At 44.3% G+C, this 22,562-nt stretch overlaps 1 protein-coding gene across 1 annotated transcript in view; it reads left to right on the forward strand.

Moving 5' to 3' along the window:
- Positions 1-4,238: 4,238 nt before the first annotated feature.
- The window catches only part of TMC5 (transmembrane channel like 5), a 36,248-nt gene continuing 17,924 nt past the window's right edge, over positions 4,239-22,562 (forward strand). The window contains exons 1-9 of the mRNA XM_031433130.2: positions 4,239-4,955; positions 6,955-7,127; positions 10,267-10,356; positions 13,574-13,673; positions 16,209-16,296; positions 16,747-16,995; positions 19,221-19,372; positions 20,989-21,133; positions 22,048-22,203. Of these exons, the coding sequence (XP_031288990.2) occupies positions 4,291-4,955; positions 6,955-7,127; positions 10,267-10,356; positions 13,574-13,673; positions 16,209-16,296; positions 16,747-16,995; positions 19,221-19,372; positions 20,989-21,133; positions 22,048-22,203 (1,818 nt within the window). The 5' untranslated portion in view covers positions 4,239-4,290. The remainder of the gene's footprint in view (positions 4,956-6,954; positions 7,128-10,266; positions 10,357-13,573; positions 13,674-16,208; positions 16,297-16,746; positions 16,996-19,220; positions 19,373-20,988; positions 21,134-22,047; positions 22,204-22,562) is intronic.

Below are 22,562 nucleotides of genomic sequence, written 5' to 3' on the forward strand. Positions count from 1 at the left end.
ATATGAATTTGTCATAGATTCTAAATGGTCTTGATTGTCAGGCTAGGCTAAGCTCTGCCACATCAAGAAACAAACTCAAAATCTCAATGACTTAGCTTCTGACAGTTTACTTCATGCTCTTGAAAAGCCATCGTAGGTTGTTGCAAGGTGGGCCATGCTCCATTTAGTCCTGTGGGAACCCAGGCTTGTGAATGGGTCCCCATGTGAACTGTCACTGTTTGCCATGGCAGGAGGAAAGGGAGTTGGAAGGTCGTGTTTTGGCTCAGAAGTGACACATATGCTCACAGTCCACTGGCCAGAAATAGCCAAATGCCACTGCCTTTCTGCTTGTATTGTTTGTTTTATGAGGGGGAGGTAATTAGGTTTATTCATTTATTTCTGCCTGGAGGGGGTGCTGGGGGCTGAACCCAGCACCTCTTGCATGCTGAGCATGTGCTCTCCCACTAAGCTCCACCCTTCCCTCTCACCTCTGCCTTTCTGAAAGGGGGCTGCTCATCTTGAAAAATGACCTGCAGGGAACCCAGAGCCTCCCCCAACTCTACCCCTGCAGCTCATCCTGGAGGTGCTAGAGCGTCTGAGCTCTTTGCTGATGCGCCTGAGCCCAGGCTTTCTTATGTGGTCATCGGAGCCCTTTGGAAGGTTCTCATGATACACTCTTTTCAGAAATTCATCCGGGGAAGAAGCATGGCCCTCTTGAAAACCTGGTATAGTTCCTCTTTTTTTTTTTTTTTTTTATGAGAAATGAGTATTAGATAACTGGTGTGATTCCCTTTCAGTCTGGGCTAATACGAACCTCATAGCAAAACTTAGTTCTCAATTACAGTCACTATGCCAACTAGGAATTTGGTAGAATGACTTCTCCCTCTTTTTTATTATAAAACTTTTTTTTTTTTAACTGTCTGGCCTGACTTTTATTGTCTCCCAACCCTTATGTCTTGTGGAAGCTATGTTTATGTTACACACGAATCGAAATAGTGCTAAACAAAAGCTTCTGTTCAGTGGATGCTCCCTTGGTACCAGCTCTTTTTGTGCCTAATCTTGTTCTTTCCTTACAATAACCCTTATTATTAGTCAGTATTGGATATGTGAGGAAACAGACTCAGAGAGGTTGAGTCGCTTGCCCAAGTCCGCACAGCCAGCAGCTGGAAACCAAACCCAGTTATACCCGAAGCCGAGGGCTGGGTTCCTAACTGTTTCGTTTTACAGCATCACACAGACAGATGATTCAGTTCAGATGTGTTCTGTTCTCACCTAGTTTCTGCTTTCATCAATTCAGATTTTCTGTGATCTACGTATAAGAAAGTTGGCAATGTTTGTGAGCCAGAAACATTCATTCTTTTTCAACTGGTATAATGGCCCCTTGGGGAAATAGAAGGTTCTTTGTTGTGGCTTCCAGTTCAGGTCTTTTTCATTTTCTTTTTCAAAATGAGAAGTAGTACATTTATAGAGATGTGCACAATTCTTAAGTGTACTTGATGAATTTTCACATACACACGTACACACACGTGTGTGTACATGGTCTATCCTAGACCATAAATATTTGTTAACTTCTAGTCTTTTTTTTTAACTTTTAACATTTTTTTTGATTTATAATAATTTTGCAAAACTTCTAGTCTTATAATATAAGTAAATGTTATGAAAAATAAGTTGCCATAAAACACACATTTAGTCTACAGGGTACTCAGTTTGTGTAGATGTTTCTGTTTGTAAAACTCAGCATATTAGTTGGAATTTTCTTTCATTTGCATATGACAGAAACCCAACTCAAACTAATAAGTCCAAAAGGGAATGTAATGACCCAAGTATCCAGTGGCTGCCTGCCTTCAAGCATGGCTGGATTCAGGGGCTTAAACGATGTCATCAGCATTCGATCCCTCTTTCTGCTTATCTCTTGGTTCTATTCCCTTCCCTGCTGGCACCACTCTCAGGCAGGCCTCCTTCCCTGGTGACCTCTGGCAGCTTCAGACTTAGAACTTTCTAAGTCCAAGTCCAGCTAAGAGAGAAAATTTCTCTTTCCAACATTTCTGACAAAACTCCCAGAACTGAGTGTAACTGGCTCTAACTGGGTATATATACCTGGACCCAACCAGCCACTGTGATCAGGAAGAAAACAATTCTGTCTGGGTCGCATGTGTACACCTGGCTGACATGGACTGAGGGGGAACATGGTGAGGCGGGAAGCCCCATAAAAAGACAGGCAGGACCCCCAGGCAGGGCCACTACTCTCTTGCCAGCACCGTGGGGTTCCCAGGCCCAGAAGCTCTATCTCACTTTTTGCCTCTAAAGAGGCTAACTTACACCTAGAATTTTATTGATTCCCTTAGCTCACTTCTGATTGGTTATTTCCTTCACTCCTGATTGGTTATTACTCTCACTTCTGATTAGTTATTACTCTCACTTCTGATTGGTCCACTTCCCTAACTTCTGATTGGTCCATTTCTAGTACTTCATTTGCATGGAGCTCACTCCTGATTGGCCTAATTTTACAAAGCTTGTTCCTGGTTGGTCAACTTCTGTTGTACTTTATTTGCATATGATGCTGCAAAGTATAAAACTGGCAGCCTATAAAATGCTTGTGTAAACCTACAGACGGGGTCCAGAGCTTGAAATGTTAGTTTTTCTGGGCGTTCTGGTGTAATAAACCTGAGTTCTCCAGCTCTCCGAGTGCTGCTTGGTCTTTCGCCCGGATCAGGTTGCTGTCACAACTGAGCTGTAACACATTTTTCCGCAACAATGTTACCGCAAAAGAGAGAAGTGGATGCTGGACAGGGACAAAATAATAAAAAATTGATTTCCGCTATGCTGAAAAGTATGGAATTGAGTTGGCAAATAAATGACGGTAGGAGATTAATTCTTTAGCTCTGATTACTCAACAAAACGTCTAATGCTTTTTGTTTACATAGAGATAAACTTGTAAACATTGGCTGAACTTTAAACGTGGTTGATTTCCTTCTTTCAGAAGCATCTCTGTTTATCTGATCACACTGGCTTTAAACTGTGGAACTATTTTTGTTTTTTTCTTTTCCTTACCTCTCACCCTTCCCATATCAAGTCAGTCCACAAGTCCTGTTGATTCTTTCTTTAAATTTTCTCCCCTACTTATTTTCTTCTCTTTTCTGGCTGACGCTACACCAGAAGTTCCAGGCTTAAGGTCTAACCCTGCAGGAACCTAGTGAACTAAGAGCACATCTTTCCCCAATTAGTCCAGTCAAGGTCCTGGAAGGCTAACTTGGGTTATGTGCCCATTCCTGAGCCGAATCTTGTGGCTAGGGGCGTGGCGGACAGTGACTGGCCAATCCTGGTCCCATGACCATCCTTGGAGTCAGGAAGGCAGTTAGCCTTTCCTGAATCTCCTGGACCAAGAGTGGGGCAGGGACAGATGCCCAGAGGAAAATCAGGGCAAAAGAAGGCAAAATGGGTAACAGGTAAGTAAAAATAAGATAGTCTGCTCACTTAGAAGTTAAAACCCGATCACTTCTGATTGGAAAGTATGCTGTGTCTACAGATGATAACCCATAGAACTCATATTTTCAACCTGGAAGTGGTGGTAGCACGTGTCTCCTTGCCCAAGTTCCCTAGTTACCATTAACCATTCTTCCTTCGTGCATTCATAGTAATTTACACTTTGAACCCAAGAACCACAAGTCCAATTAGACTGCTCGGAAAAGTCCTTGTTTCTTCCAGTCTTTTGGTTCATTGTTGCCCTTCCCCATAACCAGGGGAAGGTATTGGTCAGGATATATGTTTGGCCAAATGTATCAGACCCCAAAAGCAGTGGTTTACGCAAGATAATGGTTTCTTTCTTTCTTTACATAAAAGCCCAAGTGTGCATTGTGGGCACTGATCTGTGAAATCAACAACCCGGGCTTCTGCCATCTGTTGTGTTGTGATCCCTCTGGTGGGTGCTGCCTGCACATGCGTGGCCCAAGGTGTCACCCCATTATTTCCACATTCTGGCCCACAGGAAGTAAGGAGACTGAGAAAGGGAGGAATACCCCCTTTCTTTTAGCAGCACAACTTGGAAGTTGTAAATACCGCTTCTGCTTACATCCCACTGGCCACTCATGGCTGCACCTAGATGTGCAGGAAGCCAGGAAACACCGTCTTTATTTTGGGCAGCTGTGTACCCAGCTACCAAAGAAAGAAGAACAGATACTGGAAGATAACCATCAATCTTTGCAGGAGAGAAAGGAAAAAAATCTGACCTTTCCTACTTTTTTGTTTTTCAGATAAAAAAAGAGATCCTTGAGTAACTGCAAATGCAGGAATATTTTGACATCCAGGGTAAACATGTGTGCCTACTACAGGAATAACGCATATGAAGAAGATCCAGGTTACCCTGACTATTCCGGGGCTCAGAACCATACACGGGGATATGTGAAAACTCGAGATTATCCAGATTCTCCAGGTCCTCTGAACAACTCGAACTACCCCAGCACCAGGAGCAACCCATACTCTGTAGGATCGAGAAGTTCAGACTATCCCCAGTCTTTGGCAGAACCAGATTATATTGGATCTCAGAGCAATCCATTCCACCCAGGCTCATCCAGAGAGCCAGGTTACCCTGCATCTCAACAAAATCCTGATTTTGCAGATTCCAGAGGTGGTGGACACTATGCAAGCTCTAGAACAAATCCAGATTATCTTGGCCCCTTTGGAGAACCAGACTACCCTGGAGCTCAGGGAAATTCTAACCATCCTGGCCCCAGATCCCATTCCAATCATCCAGGTTCCAGAAGGAATCCAGAACATGCTGGATCCAGAATCAATCCATATATAGACACTTTGGGAGAGCCTGATTATCCAGGTGCTGAGAATCATTTTAAGTCTCTGAACTTTTTTGAGGAACCAGACTATCCTGGTGCTGAGGACTACCAGAACTCTCCAGACATTTGGGGGGCACCTGATTACCCAGGTGCCGAGAATGATCGTGATTATGGCTCTTCTGAGAATCCGTAAGTGACCAGGGAGTAAGTGCCGGCATCTCCCTCCATCGGGAATGAGGGATGAAGGCTAGACCTTTAAGTCAGTGGAACTTGGTTGGCGATGTTGGGTTAGGGACACGGATGATGGTTTCGGTGACCTGAATTTGTGGTGGAACTTCCCTGCCTACCTGTAGACCTCACCCAGGCCATGGACTCTCAGCCTGAGGCTTCAAGCCCTTACTTGGACATAATGATTCATCAGTTCTTGCTTGGAGAACACCCTTCCCAGTCTCCTACCTCTTCCCGTCTAATCCCTGCAAGACATTTAGATCCCCACTGTTTTGACCCTACGATTTCTCCAGTGAGATTCAGGGTAAGACTTGACAGTTATGAACCCAAACATTTTAACCAGAATTACATCAACAGAAATGCATTTTAATCAAGAAAATCTTTTGAAGGTCTAACTTCATGAAGTGCATTTAATGCCTCAATTTTTTTTGCGCAAGATGGTTGAGCCACTCCTGATTTTTCCACTTTCATTTTTATTTTAATATTATTCTTGTCAGAATGGAATTTTCAGAATTTTTGTGTCTGCAGCAGATTTAGTTCATTAATTTTCTGCTTTATTGTTTTCATTAGGTTTTTTTTTTTTTTTGCCATTGTCAGTATTCCTTTAAGGCTGTTTTTTTGGTTTTTTTTTTTTAAGGTCTCATTTTTCCAGGTTCAGATTCTGTAAGTCTAAATTTTTGCCAAGAAGACTTTAATATCCCATCCACTTTGATCACTGACAAATTTTACTAGGTACAGTTCTAAATATTGACCGTGTTACTCTTGGGTGACAGTTCTGCAAAATCTAATTTGTCCTGAGTTGTCTTTCAGTGTTCATGTTGCCAGGCAGATGTGATTATTTATTTTTCAGGTTATTTTAACCTACAACACATTTTACCATGTGACATTTTAACGGATACAAATCTTATTTTGTATGTACTATTTCTACTAGTAATATTTATGAATTCAACAAATACTAATGGCTTTTATTGATCTCTGGGAACAAGGGTATGGGATTTGGGTGTGCAGCGGGGTTAAATGTCTTCAGGACCTAAATAGGAGGACTAACAAGGCCAGGTCAAAAGGTCCTCCTGGGTCTTATCCCTTACTCCCTGTTCATCACTAAAAATATACATTTGACCTTATCCCTTCCTTGTCTCTCATCTTTCATGGTTCTCCATAACCTTTGAGAGAAAGACCACACCACATCACTTTTGAGAACATGTAAGAATGAGGATGTACCGGGCTAATGTAAGGTGCCAGCCAAAGCCCAGCCTGACCAACCTCCTCCCACCTCCGCTATCCCCTCCCTACCTCACTCTATACCCTAAGCCAGCAGTTCTTGACCTTGGCTGATGCTGAGAATTGCCTGATTATCTGGGGAGCCTTAAAACTCATACAAACGCCTGGGCCCAACTTTCAGAGCGTCTGTTTAGTTGTCTGGGGCAGGTACTGGAAATTGGTATGTATGTAAAATTAAGAACTATTGCTCGAGGTTAATTGACTTTCCTAGCATTCGCTTTCTGTATTCAGCACTTTCTGGTCTCACACTTTTTCATTTGTGCTGTTCTTCATCCTTGAGGTGCCATCGTCTTAACTCTTTGTGTATGAATTTATCCTTCAAATCCCAGCTCAGATACCTCTTTTCCAGGTAGATTTACCTCCAGACCCCCCAGCCTGAATTCTTGTTCTTTCCTCTGAACTCCTTGAGCCTGTCTTCAGATATTCATCCATTGCTACTTGTATTATAGTTGCTTATGGCTGTGTTTAAGAAGCTCTACCAGACTGTCTTCAGAGTTCCCTGAGGGTAGACACCCTATGTCTTTATCTTCGTGTTGTCACCCCCTTGCCCATGCCTAACACATGGTTGGCATTCATTCACCATTTGTGGAATGAATGGATTGGGGAGTGGATGGATGGATGGATGACTATCCTTATCATGCTACTGGATGAATATTTATCCATCATTTTGGGATTTCAGAGTGCTCAGCAGAACATCTTCAATCCAGCCGTCATTTCACCGTGGGGATGATGACCCCTTGGGCATCCTTGGGAGAGAGGATGGAGATTACCCTGAAAGCATTGAAATGAACTCCATGGAGATGGCAAACCCATATGGCCACCCTGTACCAGGTGCTCCTGGCAATGGCTATGGTAAGCATTGTAAAGATGAAGATCACATCCTGGGAAGAGGGTAAAATTCAGTGGGCCTGGGACCAATCATTAAAGATCAGCAAGAGAAGAATTGATTTATCCCCTGCTCCTTCAATATCATCTTACAAGAACTGAACACTCAGGATCTAGAAAAGATAAACAGTGTCATCAATTATCCAAGCGAGTCCGGTAGGGATTGTGGAAGATGGGGGCGTTCCCCACTCCATGCCTATGTGAGGTGGCTGAGGTCAGGGTTCAGCCCATTGTGGTTATGTGGGAAGATGGGCTTAGTGTGGCCAGATCCTTAGATTTTTCTAAAGAAGCCAGACATCAGGGTTTTTCATGCTCCAAAATAACTTTAAAAATAAATAAATAAAATCCCTGAGCTGGGCAAGCAAAACCACGGGTAGGCTAGATTCAGTTTATGTGGCCGCTCGTAGCCGGCTTTAGTTTGATACAAGGTGTTCAGACGGTCAGCCCTTGTATGTTTGGAACCTACTAGGGGCGCAGGGAGTTAGAAGCAGCTCTGTCTTCACGTTACTTAAAGCCTAACTGAGTAGGTGGTCCCCGCACATCAAGACTAAAGAAAATTAGCAAACAGATTCTCGATATATGAAAAAAATCACATCGTCCTCAGAATTTGCTGTGTATAAAGGTCTAGTTCTGGGAAGCAAAGGAAACTCTACCAGTTCTCATCTTCCAGGAGAAAAAGGGGACTTGTTATCTGATAGAGGAAGCCACTCATTACACAAGTCAATATCATAGGTATTCAGAGCCCGCGGGAGCCAGATAAGGGAGGGAGTATTCAGCCATCAACAGAATGAGGGATCCAAGTGCTGGATGGTGCAGACGAGGACTGTTCAGCTGCATTAGCCCTGAGGGGGTGGGTGGGGATGAGACTGAAGGAGGCAGAGAGGAGGGGATTGGTTGCATTACCATGCACTAATGCAAAATGCCGACTGTTACATCTTTGCATAGAAAACCTTCACTCGGGCTATTCTAAACCTTCATACCAGCCATTCTCAGTGGGATGTATCAATCCCAAGGGGCAAAAATTTATTGAAAGGCCAGAAAAAATACCTTCCTCTTTTTCTATTTAGGGCAGATACACATATAGCACATATACAGTATATCTGTGGCATTAAAATGTCGTGGGGGAGGGCAATGAGGAAGAAATGTCTAAAAAGACTCCTTGGGAGGCCAGTAATGAAAAAGATTGAGAAACACTGCCCCACCCTGATGCAAGCAGAGCAAATAACACCAAGCAGGTTTTGAGTGTTTTCGATGCCCTGTTCCTTTTACAGTCTTGTTTAATCTGCAACCACCTTTCAGAGAGACGCTACTTCTCTCTCTGTTTACAGAGAGGAAAACGGAGGCTCAGAGAGAAAGGTGCTCAAGGTCACTCGGCTACTAAATCAAAAGAACCAGGATCAGAATCTAGTCTCTCTGATCCTGCATTACTGCTGGTTAGGACCGAGGCAAATGCAGATTCCTAACCGCCAAGCTCCAATGCTGGAAATTAAAAAAACTGTTCTAAAAAAGTAGGCACATCAAGTGTGGCTTCCTTCTCTGAGCTCCTGTTAGGATCAGGGTTGTAGCCCTTGGCATTCACTTGTCCAGTGTGCTACCATCCTGAGAGACTGTGCACTCCTTAAGAAGAACCCATCTTATCCATGTATCCTTCAAGGCTCCAGGTGATTTTCCTAGTGTCACTTCCTGGTGCATAGTAGATCCTTAAGCAATGTTAACTGAATTTATTAATTCAGCACAACTTGTAAGGGATGCATCAGTTAGCTGTTGCCACAGGAATGCTGCATAACAAACAACTCCAAAAACCCAGTGTTGTACAGCAAACAGCATTTATTTCTCACCCACACATCTGTGGGTTTGCTTGGAGTTTGACTGAACCAGGCTGTGTTTGGCTGTGCTTGACTCCAGGTCACAGATTCTGTTTAGGTTTAGTGCCTTCTAGCCCAGTGAACTAACCTGGGCCATTTTCTTCTTCTGGAATAAGCTAGAAGTGCTCTAAGTGGCAACCAGAAATGCACAATATCTGTGAGTCCTTGACTTGGAACTAGCACACTGTCACTTCTGCTGTGTTCCACTGGTAAAGGCAAGTCACGTGACCATACCCAACCTCGGTGGAGGTGTCCAAGGTTGGGGAAGTAGAATATTTTCTGAAAAACAATGGATTTACCATAAAAGTTAATATATATTAAGAGCTTACTATTTTCCAAGATTATTCTAAAGACTTTACATGTGTTAAATGATTCAATTTCTCCAACAATCCCATGTGAAGATCCTATTATTATCCCTGTTTTACAGACTAAAATATTAAAGCTCAGAGAGGTTAAGTAACATGCCAGAGAGCACGCAGCTAGTAAGTAATAAAGCTGGGAACTGATCTCTGGCAAGAAGTTCCAGAACCTCCTGCAGTATAATTTTGTGCATGTCTCCGTCAAGATATGCTTCATTTTCTCTTTTAAGGAGTTTAGCCTTCAGTGTTTACCAGGGGGTGAATAAAAATATATTGAATTTTGACACTCATGTAGATGCTGAGTGGACTCTGTCCATAAGAAAATCATGACAAATTTCAAATGTATTCATGCATCATCATAAAATTCTAGAAATTAAAGGAAGCTTTGTAATCATCTAGACAAGCTTTCTTTGGCTTATTTTTTCAAATTAAGACTATTTTTTAAAAGAAATTTTAGGTTCACAGTAAAATCGAAGGGAAGGAAATAGAGATTTCCCACATACCCTTTGCCCCACACATGCATGGCCTCCCCCAATATCAGGGTCCCCCACCAGAGTGGCACATGTGTTACAATTGTACCTACATGGACACATCATTATCACCCAAAGTCCACAGTTTACATTAGGGTTCACTCTTGGTGTTGTAACATTCTACGAGTTTGACAAATGTATAACGACATGTATCCATCATTATGGTGTCACTGAGTGTATTTCCGCTGCCTCAAACCCCTCTGAATTCTGCTTATTCATCCCTCCACCCCACAGACAAGTATTTTTCAAACGCTGAGTTGTGACCCGTTAACAACTCTTACTGACCTTACGTGCTCAGTCATGTCTAGTGTGGTGGGATTAACTGGCGATGTCTCCCACGTCTTCGTTCCAGTGAACCCTGCTTATGTGGGTGATGACAGCCCCGGTCAAGCTTACGGAGACCCACTCTTGTCTGGATGTGATTGGCTCAAGTCACCCCAAGGTAAGGCTTAAATGGAGAGTGACCCCCAAATCAATCCTAAAGAACATGTTCAAGGCAATGCAAACATTGCCATTCCTGTTGGCCTCCGGTGTGATTCTCTCCTTTCTGAATGTATCACAGTGGGGTTTTCTTGTAGACATGCAGAGTTTTTTCCCGTCTGGATAGCAAGGTGTCTCCATGAGGATTCTTCTGGTTGCAAGTGACAGAAACCCAAATCACACCAGCCCAAGACTTGTGTGGTGCGAAGGATATGGGGAATCAGAATTGAAGCTAGAATTACCGTCTGGCACCTAGTATGGTGCCCGGTGCATAGTAGGTGCTGAAAGATATTTGTTGAATGAATTATGGGAACCAGGGCCTCTGAGTCTGAAGCCATGGCTCCATGCCACCTGGACTCTTTTCCTCCATCTATTTCTCATCTGTGCTTGATCCAGCATCTCTTAAAGCTTTACCTCATTCATCTCAACCACAGTCAGGCCTTCTCTGCAGGCCTGGGAGCACGGCCAGTAGCAGGACCAGGCATACGCATAGCTCAGCAATCTCAGTGCAAAGTTTTCCTTTCTTCCTGGGCCTGTCAGTCAGTGCTGAGGAAAGACACTGTCCAGCCCCATTTGGGGCACATGCCTGCAAGTGGACCAATCATTTTTAGATAGGAAAAAAGACATGGCCACCCCATGGCTACATAGAGGCAGACAGATAGCGGGGTGGCCGCCCAAGGCAGTCAGGAGATAACTGTTTCTCTATAAACCCATCTGGATTTACACAGGTATATACAATTATAAACACAGAAGTTTTAGGCCAGAGGCACCAAATTGAAAAGCAAATCTCGCCCTTTGATTATGAGTCATTTAGAAGAATCTCTGCCTTCTGTTTCTAGAATCCCACTGCCTTTAACAAAGAATTCTGTTGCCTAGCTACTGGGACAGATGTCTCTGCAGGAAAGCACGCCTCTTTGCGAGGAGACCCCTCTAGTGTGGGTGTGGGGAGTTGTGCTGTGATTTGTGTGGCGCTGGCTTTGTCAGTCTCATCCTGGCATTAAAATCTGTGCATGAGGCGGTTCTTTGTGACTGCAATCACTTTTCCTGGTGGTTCCCGACAATGCCAGTGTGACTGCCGTATGAGGTCTTGGGAAGCCCACCCCAGTGGAGACTGAGGCTTGGAAGAGGCGAGAGATGCTATCTGATGACCAAGTGAATGAAATCGTCATCAAGGTTGAGAATGTCCCATCTGGGGTCCAAAGCCGTCCATCTTCAAATCAGATTTTTCCAGGCAAGATGCTGGTGACCTCAGGCTTCAGCCTCATCTCCTCCGTTTCTGACACCGATGTGACAGACTCTCAGGTTTTCAGCAATCGGCATGACAGAAAAAGAAAGCAGTTGTTCCAGTTTTCAACATCTATGAATGACTCGTTTTCTCAGACCCTTCACAGCTTGGGAAGCTTGAGCTTAGACACCCCTCGGACTTCACATGAGAACATCCAAGGTAGTAAGACACTGGGCCAGAAAAGTTAGGACAGGAGCAGCGGCGTCTTCCAAGCTGTCCACAGGGCTCTGGGTTTTTAAGACTTCAAGTAGGTTGAAGGTTTGGTAGATGACCTGAGGATGCTAGAGACCCAGGAAGGGGTCACTCTGAGCTCACATAATCCCGAAGAAGGAGTTTATCTTGATCAAGCTAGTTTCATGTGCCTGATGTCCTGACTTTCTGTTATCCATCCAATTTACTTTTAGTTACTCCCCACACTCCACCCCTGTGAGACAGGCATGCCTATCATTTCCATGTGCATGATGAGGAAACTGAGGCTCAGGGAAATTAAATGATGTGGCAGATCTGGGATTAAATGCAAGCCTGACGCCGTAACTGCCGTCCTGTCCTGCTTTGGTCCACTTCCTCCCCACCCCGGACTGGACAGCACTGGGTGCCTCTTATTGTCAAGTCTGCCGTGAAATCACGTCTTAGCTGAGCCCTCCCTGCCTCTCTGCTCCTGATGCCAAACACTGGTTTCTTGGATGCTGTTTCTGTTTCATTCCATAATACTCCAGGCATAAAGGCCAGCTGCTCTCAGTGATTTCTAAGAGGGGGAAAAAATCCATTCACATCAAAGCATTTTGTGGCTTTAGCTCTTTTATTGAAGATGGGGGTGTCTCCTCTCAAGCTGCTGTCTCCCCGAATTTCTACTTTTTTCCCCTCTTCCCTCCTTCTCCTTTTTTCCTCTGTCTGTCCTCACTTCCTTCTCAGGAAAAACACAAAGTCCTCATCTCCAGCTGAGTGATTTGGTGGCCCTCTTCTGCGGATTCTCCCTCCACCTCAACTACCTCATTAAAACGAGGAATTCTGTCTCACTCAAGGACAGGACTGGGGGGCCAGCCCTCTCCCCTGTCACTGTCCAAGCTGGCCCCCCCAGCTGCTTCCCTCACTGGTACAGAATGTGGCACATGTGACACACAGGAGGAAGGATCTGTCATTTCCTTGTTTTTTGAGTTTTGCTTTTCTTTTTTGAGAAGGAAGAAACCTTTTCTAAGAAACTCTTCAGCTCACCACCCCTCACAGAACATTGGTCAACTTATCACATGCCTGGGCCAAAATCGTTCACCTGCAAGGGGGCTGGGACCATCAGGAGAGGCCTGGACTCACTGGGACAATCCCCTGTGCCTGGAGATGGGTCCCACCCTGTGGAAGCCATGGGAGGGGGGTAGACTCCTAAACAAAATTGGATTCTATTAAAAAGGACAGATGACTTTGGGGTAGGAGACCAACAGTATCTGCCATGCTGACCCAAAATGTGAATTTGAGTTATTGGGAGAATGTGGGTGGGAGTCGTTTCTGGATGGGAAGAACATAACACAACAGTCAAGAAACATAAAGAAGATGCTTGGGTCTGGAGTGCAGGGGGTGAGAGAAAGCCATGCGGAAATGGCAGACGCAGGAGAGCCAGACTGACCAAATGCTGTCGGTCTCACTGGCTTTGCTAAATGTTTCTTGTCACCAGATAAAGGAAACCACTAAATTGGAATTGCATGCAAACTACCATTTGCTTTAGTTTCGAAATTTAACACGTCCTCATGCTGTCTTCCTGTTTTTGCTTGTGAGCTTTGGGATCACCAAGCCCATATATTCTTCTTGTTCTCTTATAAAAACATGTTCTATCTTCAGCACCATATTTTAAAATGCCATTATTCTGCTAAAGGGAAAATAAGTTCCATTTATTTTTTGTCTGCAGGACAAAAGTTAATCGCATCGCTGATACCCATGACATCTAGAGACAGAATTAGAGCCATCAGGAATCAGCCAAGGACCATGGAAGAAAAAAGGAACCTTAGGTATGGACCAAAAGCTTTTCTTCTTGCCCACGATTTCACACAAACCTCAAGATCGGTCAAGGTTAGCATCCCTAGAATTAAGTCACGTGATCAGAAGGACACCCTCCCCCTCTGTGGCACTCTCACCTAAAACCTGCAGCCCCAGTCTACCCAGAGAAGAAAATCAGGCAAACTCCGATTGAGGGACATTCTACAAAGTACCTGAGCAGTATTCCTCAAAACTATCAAGGTCATCAAAAAGAAGGAAAGGCTGAAAAACGGTCACAGACTAGAGGGTTCTAAAGAGACAGGACAACCAATGCAGTGTGGTATCGTGGATGGGTCTTGGAAGAGAAAATGGGCATTGGTGGACAAACTAATAAAATCAGAACAGTCTGGAGTTCAGGAAAAAGTAATACACCAATGTTGGTTTCTTAATTCTGACAAATCTGCCATGGAAATGTAAGATGTTAGTGGGGAAATGAAATGCTGAGTAGTAGATGGGACTTTTCTGTACTGTTTTGGTATCTTCTCTGTATGTCTCAAAATACTCTTAAAAAAAAAAAAAAAAAAAAAAAGAAAGCGAAATTCCAACACGACAGAACCCCAGCAGCTTTCTAACCCCAGAAGTCAAAAAACAAGAATGGGAAGTGTTTAAGCCTTCATACCTTCTTACATTTATGTTTCCTCAACCCTTTCTTTTTCTTTTTGTAATTTGTAGTAGTTGGCAGAAACAAGTAGAGTGGATGCAATTGCTAACAAATAATCCAACAATGCAATTGTTCTGAGGTTGCAAAGCTAACTTTGAAAGTCTGGATGGGGAGACAGATTGATCAACAAGTAATTTATAAATGACAGAAAGAAAATCCGGCCACATCAAGGTAGAAGGAGATGGCAGTGGGAGGACTAGAAGAAAAGATAACAATCCGCTTGAGCAAAACAGGAGGACAGCTGAGCTGAGCCTTGGAAGATGGTGATGTGGGGGTGGGCCTTTGTGGGGGACCAGATAGAGCCAGGGAAGGGCCAGAGCAAAGGAGATGTGATGAGTTCATGGAAAGGTAGAGAGACCGACCACGGCTAGATCTTTCTGAAAACACTCTTTCAAACTCTGCACGGCTCCCTCTGTCACAGAGTAAGGGCCTTATGATGGCCCAAAAGACGTCACAGCAGGATTTGCAGCCTGACATTTGGGGCTGGGTGATTCTGTGCTGTGGGGGCTGCTCTGTGCATTGTAAGATGTGTAGTAGCATCTGTGGTCTCTCTCACTAGATGCCAGAGATACCCGCTCTGCCCCCAGTTTTACAACCAGTGGAGTCTCCAGACATTGCCAGATGTCCCTGGGGGGGGGGGGAATCTCCCAGGTTGAGAGCTGCTCACTTGTAGGACCCCCTACCCACCCATGACTGTTACACTCTTCACCCTGCCCCCTGCTCATTCCATTCCAGTCATCCTGGCCTCCTTGGGGCTTCGTATTGGCTGTTCCAGACATTCCCTTATCCATAGACTAACCCAGTGACCGACCAAACTTGGGTCCGCCTGCCTGAGTGCAGTAAAGCCACTCCATTGACAGGGTTGTGGTGAAGGGCAGTGTAGTGTTTACTGTAGGGCGTCAACCAAGGAGTCCAGGCAGCTGGTGTTTAAAAGACCTGAATTCCCCAATGGCTTTCAGGGAAAAGTTTTTAAAGACAGGGTGAGGGAGGAGGGCTGTGATCAGCTCATGGACATTCTTCTGATTGGTGGGAGGTGAGGTAATCAGGAGCCAACATCATCGACCTTCTGATCAGCTCATGGACATTCTTCTGATTGGTGGGAGGTGAGGTAATCAGGAGCCAACATCATCGACCTTCTGGTTCCCACCAGCCTGGGGACCACGTGCCTATGGGCAGCATACAGTTAACTTCTTCCACCTGGTGGGGGTTTCCATATCTGCAAAACAGCTCAAAGGACATGGCTCAGAATATTATCTAGAGCCTTTGAGGAGGAACTAAAAGTCCTTGACTTTATTTGTTGGCTAAACTATTATTATTGTGTCTTATTTGGCTGTTTTCCTTTCTTTCTGTATTTTTTCACTTCTCAGATTAAATGTATTCTTTGGAACTCAGGGAAGACCTTGTAGGCTAAAGGTTTTCTATAGATAAGAGGCAGGCAGAGGACATGATGTGGGGGGAGTCTATCTTGGGCAGTTTCCATAGGGTCTTCCTCGGTTATAACCCCTCCTCTCCTTCAAGACTTTGCTCAAATATGGCGCCATCCCAAATTGTAACATGGTCCTCAGCCTAGCATTTCTCATCTCCTTACTCTGCTCTGTTTTTCCCTTTTTCTTTCCTGTAGTATACATCACCTTCGATCATCCAATACCACTCACCCACTTTAGTATATTTATTGTTTATTTTCTTTCTCTTCCAATTGGGATGTCTCCTCCACGAGCCCAGGAAATCCATCTCTATCTCACCAACTGAGACGGTGCCTGGCATGTTGCAGGCGCTCAAGAAATATTTGGGGAATGAATGATTACAGCATTGGTGTCTCTCACTTTTCTTCTACCATTTCCCACAGGAAAATGGTTGACAGGGAGAAAAGCAAGCAGCCTCGTGGTGTCCTAGACTTTCACTGCTGTGCTCAGGGTCTGAGCTCCATTGCCCTGGTAAGTCGGTCTTGACTGCGGTCAAGAAATGGGCACAGTGTAGGGTGAAGGCAGGGAGGTGGGAGAGTGCGGATGAGAGGGGACCCACAGGGAAGAGGAACCAAATCAGGGCTCTTTCACTGAAAGATGTAGGAGTTGGGTCAGTCTAGGTGCAGGGGGACGCCAGGTAGGAGTGGGGAGGGCTAAGAGGTTGCTGGGTTATCTGGGCAACTTAGCCACTGCAAGTGTCACTTTCAACAGCAAACTTGGGAAGGTACTAAATAATAGCACTCACCTTAGGGGGTGGTCCTGCAGGTTAAATGAGATAACGTTTATAAACGCATTTGGCACGGTGCCTGGCGCGTGGAACCGCTCTGGAAATGGCGGCCATTGTTGCTATTATGAGACCTGCTCAGTAGACATTTATTGAGGGGATGTCACGCCTCACACTCTGTGTCTACCCACCCCCAGGCGTACCGGAGAGCCAAGAGTAGCCTGTCGGAGCTGCTCAGTTCCATCAGCCTGTGGCAGAAGACGCTCAAGGTCATCGGAGGCAAGTTCGGCACCAGCGTGCTCTCCTATTTCAACTTTCTCAGGTGGCTTTTGAAGTTCAACATTTTCTCGTTCGTTGTGACCTTCAGCTTCATCATAATCCCTCAGTTAACTGTGGCCGAAAAGAACAACCTCCAATTCACTGGACTGGAATTTTTAACCGGGGCGGTAAGTTCTCCATCTTCCCCATCCGGAGTTCACCACCTCAGAAACCCACATTCACACCTGCCAGTTACCCTTCCAAGCCTCTCATTTTGCCTGAGAGACAACGAGGAAAGTGGGGATTTAAAATGTTTTCCTTTATCCCCAAATAACATATACACAGTATAGCAGAATTTCTGTCTCCCAAGGTAACCAGAGTTACCACAGGTTAACAGTTTTTATTGCCCAGAATCCTCTCCTTTGCATACATATGGACACATTATACATGTACATACGCATCTTTTTAAACAAAAACGAATTATTCATATACTACATATGACTTGCTTTCTTCCACCTAAGATGTGTTGACATCTCATACTAGTGTTCATGGACCTACCTTTTCTTTCTTTTTTATGCTTCTTTCTGCAAAATACAATGCTCCTTAAAAAAAAAAAAATTCCTAGCATAGGAGAGAACAAACTAAGGAAAGTTTGTTACTAACTCTCCAGTTTGGAGTGTATCTTTGTGCACCATTTTTCTTCCTGTACAGTCATAGATAGATACATAGATACACGTAGATATATAGCTAGCTAGATAGTTAAACATTTTTTAAAAATGAAATAAAAAGAGGATAGGATGTAATAAGTCTTGCTTTGCAACATTTTTTGCTTTACTCTGTATCTAGACCATGGATATGCATCCACATTGTTCTTTTTAATAACAACCACAGTGTATTCACCCACCTCCCTATGAAGCATATAGCCCCTGCCTTGTGAGTTTACTTTCTAGAAGAGATTTCTACCATTGAGATTCTGTAGATGGACAAACTATAGCCCAAGGGGTAAATCTGGCCTGCCACCTGTTTCTGTATAGCCTGCAAAATACGATCCATTTCTACGTTTTTAAGTAGTTGAAAAAAAATGGAAAGAAGAATCACATTTTGTAAAACATGAAAATTATATGAAATTCAAATTGCGGTGCCCGTAAATCAAATTCTTTTGGAACAGAGCCACACCCATTTGTTTATGTATCCATGCTGCTTTCCTGCTAGACAGCGGAGCTGAGTGGCTGTGGGCCCGTCAGGTCAAAGACCTTTACTATCTAGCCCTTTACAGAAAAAGTTTGCTGACTCTTACGGTAGAACGTTCAAAGTGAGGTTCATCCATTTGTCTTTTTGTTGCTGTTATTAAAGAAATTTTTTCCCTTGGAATAGATGCATTAAAATGCAATTGTGTCCATTTCTCCTTCATTTTTTCTCATTATTATGTCTATTTTGTGTTTTTGTATATATGAAACATCTTATTATGAAACTTCTTGAACATACAGGAAAATAAAGGGTAGTAAAATAAACACCCATGGACCCACTACATAGATTTTAAATTGTTAGCATTTTGCCAAATTTGTTTTAGCTTATCATCTTTTGAAGCATTTTACAGTAAATATCAGACATCAGAATGTATCCGGCTCAGTATCTTTAACGTGCATCTCTGAGCAATAAGGACCCTTTTCTGCAGTCACTATACACTACGATATCCAGGAACGTGAAGAGTTAATGTTTAAATTCCAGACCACATTCAAATTTTCCCAGTTGTCCCCAAAATGTCTTTCTTAGCTTCTTGCTCAGACCAGGATCCAAGCAAAGACCACACCTTGCATTCAGTTGTTTTTCTCTGAAGCCTCTGTTAATCTAGAATGGTCTCCCCAGAGTCCCTGCGCCTTTTTTTTCTTGACATTGGCTTGTTGTTGCAGAAACCAGGCCAGCTGTCAGGTAGATTCCAATGTCTTACCTCCTGCACTTGTCTGATTGTTTCCCCGGGGTCTCCTTAATTTGTTCCTCTAATTTATACAGGCCTCTTATTTCCTGTAAATTGAAATTTAGACGTAAAGGCTTGACGTTTTTTCATTTTAAACATGTTTGACCATAATGCTTATGATAGATGACAGAGGCATATAACAGCTGGCTGTCTTGTTTTTGGCTATGCTTCCCTGCTTGGTCACTGGGTCCAGGGTGTGACCGCTGGGTCCCTCCATTGTAAAGTTATGTTGGTTTGAGAGTCCTTTGCACCTCTAAGAGCCTCTTGATAAAGCGTCTAGGTTCTCAGTGGCCTTGGGTGCCACTTTCCTGCAAAGAAAGTGTCTAAACTGACCAGTGCAAGCTTCTCGCATACGGAAGAGGTCAACTGTGCGGGCCATAGTCATTCGTTTTTTTTCTCAAGAGACCCGCCTGACCTAGCATTTATTGTGCCTTTCAGGGTTATTTTAGCGACACAGTGATGTACTACGGCTTTTACACCAACTCCACGATCCGGCACGGGAACGGTGGGGCGTCCTACGACATGCAGCTGGCCTACATCTTCACAGTCGGAGTGTGTTTGGTCATCTGCTTTTTCAGTTTACTGTTCAGGTATGGAGTGTCTGCATTTCCTGATTCTAAGCTCTTTTTTTAGATTTAAGCAAAATGCAAGAGACTCAAAAGTTACCTGGGGAACAGTTTCTCTGCAAGTTCAACTTTCAGTTGCTATCTGATCATTCCTTGTTTGATTAGAGGAAGAGAGGTTTTCAGGTGCTTTTAAAGAAACTGGTCATTCTGAAAATAAAGATGCAATGACTCAGCCAATGTGATGGGCAGCCGTCAATTGACAGTTGTCAAAGAGGAGGTACGATGTTCTATCTCTGTAAAGTCATGGACTGGGGAGCTTAAACAACAGAAATTTATTTTCTCCGGTTCTGGAGGCTAGAAATCCAAGATCAAGATGCCAGCAGGGCTGGTTTCTTTTGAGGAATCTCTCCTTGGCTTGCAGATGGCCACCTTCTTGTGGGTCCTCACATGATCTTCCCTCCAGTGAATGCACCTTAATTTCCTCTTCTTAGAAGGACACCAACTATTTGGATTAAGGCCCATTTTAACTTAATTACCTCTGTAAAGACCCTATCTGCAAATACTGTCACTTTCTGAGGTCCTAGGGATTAGAATTTCAACATATTAATTTTTAAGGGGTACAGTTCAGCCCATAATAACCTCATTGCCAGCACGATAATCCAAAATAAAACAAGATTTTGTTTTGTCCGATCAAACTAGGAACTGTTTCTTAAGCTGGTATTATCCGGTGGTGGCAAATTTTGGAAAGGTAGTGTTCCTTTTACTGAGCACTTTTTACAGGCCAGGCTCAGTACCAAGTCCTTCCTGGGCCTGGTTTCACGGAGCCCCGCTGACATCTCCGTGATAGTAACAGCTGCCTTTATCGAGTGCTTACTGCGCTAAGTGCTGCACTGGCTCTTGTGGTGGGCTGAGTAGTGCCCCCCACCTTTCAGAGGTGTCCAAGTCCTGCTCCCCAGAACCTGTGAGTATGTTGCCTTACCTGGCAGAAGGGATTTTGCAGATGTGATTAAGTTAAGGATCTACAAATGGGCCAGTATAATCACAAGATTACTAAAGTGAGAGGCAGGAGGGTCAAAGTCAGAGAGAGAGAGAGTGGAAGTTGCTACTCTCCTGATTTTGAAGATGGAAGGGGCCACAAACCAGGGAATGCAGGCAACCTCTAGGAGCTGGAAAAGGCAGGGAAACAGTCCCCTCTGAAGCCTCCAGAAGGAACACAGCTCTGCCACTACCTTGATTTTAGACCCATTTTCTGACTGTTGACCTCCAGGAAGAATAAATATGTGTTATTTTAAGCCAGTGAGTTTGGGGCAATTTCTTATAGCCGCAAGGAGAAACTAACATAACTCTCATGATAACTCTGTGAGGTGTGAACTATTATTACCCCCATTATATAGATGTGGAACCTGAGGGTCAGAACAGTTAAAATGACAAAACTCCCCAGCTGGTGATCTAGGATTACAGATCCCAAAGCCAGTGCTCTTAACTATTATATTTGCTTTGCACTATTCCAGAAGAACTCAGGGCTAGCTCTTCCATGTTGCCTTTCACTGTTAATGGTAAGACTTTCCTTTGTTTTAATTCCTGCACTCCCCATGCCTGTCCTAATTACCTTTGGGTATTCTGGTTTCTGCCTTCCCCAGCATGGCCAGGTACTTCCGGAACAACTTCATTAACCCCCACATTTACTCCAGAGGGATTGCTAAACTCATTTTTTGCTGGGACTTCACTGTCACTCACCAAAGTGCTGTAAAGCTGAAACAGAAGAATCTGAGCACAGAGATCAGGGTAAGGAGACTTAGCTTCATCCTGCCCCTGCAAGACCAGTCTTCTTTCCACCTTCAGGATGTCTGTAACTTTTCTTAAAGTAATAATGAATTACTTTTTATTCCCCATGACATTGGGGAAAAAATCCAAAACTAAAAATATTTTAAATGCCCAGTGCTGGTGATGGTGTAGGGAAATGGACATTTTCACATAACATGGTGGCTTTGTTATTGGTACAAGCTTGCTGGAGGGCAGTTTGGCAATTTGTATCCTGATCTTTTTATATCTTGGCCTCACAGTTCCAGGTTTAAAATTTTATCCAGTGGTTTTTCAACTCGGGGCAGTTTGCAACTCAGGACATAAGGAAGCATCTGGAGGCTTTTTTGGTGGTTACAACTGGGGGCAGGTGTCCACTGCCATTTAGTAGGTGGAGGAGGCCAGGGATGCTACTGAATGTCCTGCAGTGCGCAGGACAGCCCCTGCCGCCAACACAGAATTATTGGCTGAAATGTCAATAGTGCCAATGTTGAGAAACCCTGGTCTATAGAAAAAAAAATTTTTTTAAAAAAGCAAGCAGAATTTATAAACAAAGCGGCTTTGACAAGATGATTGCATACGTTAACTTCTTCCCCGGTGCAGAGACCTGGCCTTACTCTTCAAGCAGGGTCTGTGCCTTGGTCTGTGACCTCAGTCTGTGACCCCAAGAGCATCTCTGTTCCTCTGAAATGGAAAAGGTGTTTAATGAGGTGATGGGGGTTCTTGCCCGTTTGAGATTTTCCCCTAGGTCTCCTAATCCAAGTTTATCGTGAACTTCCCCCACCCTCTCTCCTGCGGATGTGTGTCTCTGGGAACAGCGAGTATTTATCTGAGTAGGGAGGGTCTTTGCTGACAGTGGAAGAGGTCTGTGGGTGAACTTGACTTCCTTGTGTTTACAGGAGAACCTGTCAGAAATCCGTCAGGAGAACATCAAGTTAACACTCAATCAGCAGCTGGCCCGCTTCTGTGCCCACCTGGCAGCCTGGGTTGTCTCCACTGGAGTGGCCGTTGCCTGCTGTGTAGCTGTTTATTACCTGGCTGAGAACAACTCAAAGGTAACCAGGGAGGCAGGAGCTCCAGAGTACAGAGCATAGAGAAGCAGGTGATGGGACAGGATGCTGGAGTGGGAGAGTGGCGGAGAGCCCACCACTCAACCCGTGTCCGTGGCCAGGAGCATCGGCACCAGCGGGAAGCTTGCTAAAAAAATGCAGAATCCTGGGTCCCTCCCTCCCGGCCCACGGACTCAGAATCTGCATCTTAGAAACACCCCCAGGTGATATGTGTGCACACCTTAGAGTGGGAAGCTCTGGGCTGGTGGAGAGATGAGAACTTTGGCCATGGACTTGGGATCTGGTTCTGGTTTCTTCGTTTATTATTATATCCCTAATACCTCTCATAGGCCCTGGCACCGAAT

The sequence above is a fragment of the Camelus dromedarius genome, chromosome 24 (genome assembly GCF_036321535.1).
Source record: "Camelus dromedarius isolate mCamDro1 chromosome 24, mCamDro1.pat, whole genome shotgun sequence".
In the NCBI taxonomy this organism is placed as follows: Eukaryota; Metazoa; Chordata; class Mammalia; order Artiodactyla; family Camelidae; genus Camelus; species Camelus dromedarius.